Consider the following 2122-nt stretch of genomic DNA (forward strand, 5'->3'; position numbering starts at 1 on the left):
GGTTCAATCCAGAGGAAGATTGCTGACTTGGACTGATATTATCAGTCTCTGGCCTCATGAATGGAATCACCATTTACAGCACCACACACACATCCATAGATGCTGTGTGTAACCCTGGCTTCAAATACAAAAGCTGAAATTCTTTGTATTTTATTATATTTTTTTGTTTTATTGGATAACGAGATCAAACTGGTTCAGAGACATGAACCAAATAGGTTTTTATGATTTCAATTAAAACAAAACTATTTCAAAAGGTCACCAACTAAAGAAAAGCAAAGCCTTCCCTTTTGCTCCCTCTCCCTCTCCCTCTTTCTCTCTGCTTTCTGTTCCCCACCACCACCGATACCACCACCACCACCACCACACACAATATGTCTTCTGCTCCAAACCACCTTATAAAATATTCTACTGAAAACTCTTTACCCATAGAATATACCAGAAAACTTCAGTATGCTGTTAACCAAGGGCCGTTGCCGTCGGCCATTTCAGCATTGTCACAGGCCAACAATGTATCAACACCACCAATTGCAGCGACATCAGCAATAGCAGCAGTTGTGTCAACTGCAGCAGTAGCATCACCACCACCACCACCACCACAACCACCAGCTACAACAGTAGCAACAACTAGCACTTCAATTATTCCTCGTATATCCACCCTGAATGATAAACCTTTCTATGGGGGCATTTATAACAACCAGTTGTCCAGTTATTACTTGCAGCCTCATGGAATGCTGTCTAATGTCGCCCCAACACAGAAGCTTGTCCCAAACTGTTATCTCCAGCAGGGCCACGACAAACAGTTGAGCACCAATGACAAAGTCCCCCATCAAGGTGTCAACAGTCTCCCTAAATATCAATCAATGCCAGTCATTCAGAAAGCTGATACACCAGTCAAGTCATTTCATTGTGCCAGTTGTGAAAAGAGCTTTGCCAGGAGAAGTGCACTGCAGTTGCATCAAAGACTGCACACAGGCGAGAAGCTGTTCCATTGTACGTTTTGTGCCAAAAAGTTTGTTCACCGAGACAAGTTACAAATCCATGAAAGAATTCACACAGGAGAGAAACCATTTCATTGTGAGTTCTGCACTAAACAGTTTTCTAGGAAGGACAAGTTAAAAATTCACTTGAGCTCACACACAGGTGAGAGGCCTTACCATTGCAACTACTGCCCCAAACAGTTTGTCCTGAAAGACAAACTACAGATCCACGAACGGACTCATACTGGAGAGAAACCGTTTATGTGTGAAATCTGTTTGAAGAAGTTTGCACGAAGTGATCGTTTGAAGATACATCGAAGGACCCACACAGGTGAGAAGCCCTACCACTGTGACCTCTGTCCCAAACAGTTTGTCCAGAGATGTTATTTAAAGATTCATCGTAGAATTCACACTGGGGAGAAGCCATTCCAGTGTGATGTATGCCAGAAGGACTTTGCACGCAAGGATAAGTTACAGATTCACATGAGGACGCACACAGGCGAAAAACCTTTCGATTGCGACATGTGCTCTGAGCAGTTCACGCGTAAAGTGCAGCTGCAAGCACATAAGAAACACGTGCATGCAGTTATGAGCAAATTGTTTTGCTGCGAGGTGTGTATGTTGCAATTTAGTGAACGGGATGAATTACAGATCCACCAGACGACACATGCTGGCCTCATGTCGTTCCAGTGCGACGTGTGCAACAAGGAATGCACAACAATGAGTAGTTTGGAGAGCCATAAAAGAACACATGAGGTATTTATGAAACCCACACTGTGCAAAAATGTCAAGGAATACAGCCCAGGGAATCTTCTGTGGGGCCCAGTCCATCCTCAAACATAACTCCATTCATGTACAACTGCAATATGGCCCCAGTATAATTCTCTATCTCTTTCTTTCTCCTGTCTCCTCTAACACAACATGTTTGTGTACATATATATCAACATACATGTACATATGTTTTCTCACCTCATTATATATCTATATACATGTGCACATAAACACGCTGAAAATATTTACATATGTATTCACACAATTATGATGCATATATATATATATATATACATATATATGTATATATATATATGCATATATATATATATATATACATGTATATATATATATATATATATATATATATATAT

At 40.9% G+C, this 2122-nt stretch overlaps 1 protein-coding gene across 1 annotated transcript; it reads left to right on the plus strand.

The window, feature by feature from the left end:
• Positions 1-6: 6 nt before the first annotated feature.
• Positions 7-2016, plus strand: LOC106870097 (zinc finger protein 567). The gene has a single exon (XM_014916081.2). It carries the CDS (start codon positions 372-374, stop codon positions 1818-1820), a length of 1449 nt encoding a protein of 482 aa, XP_014771567.1. The 5' UTR covers positions 7-371; the 3' UTR covers positions 1821-2016.
• The last annotated feature ends 106 nt before the right edge of the window (positions 2017-2122 follow it).

Source organism: Octopus bimaculoides, chromosome 14 (genome assembly GCF_001194135.2).
Source record: "Octopus bimaculoides isolate UCB-OBI-ISO-001 chromosome 14, ASM119413v2, whole genome shotgun sequence".
In the NCBI taxonomy this organism is placed as follows: Eukaryota; Metazoa; Mollusca; class Cephalopoda; order Octopoda; family Octopodidae; genus Octopus; species Octopus bimaculoides.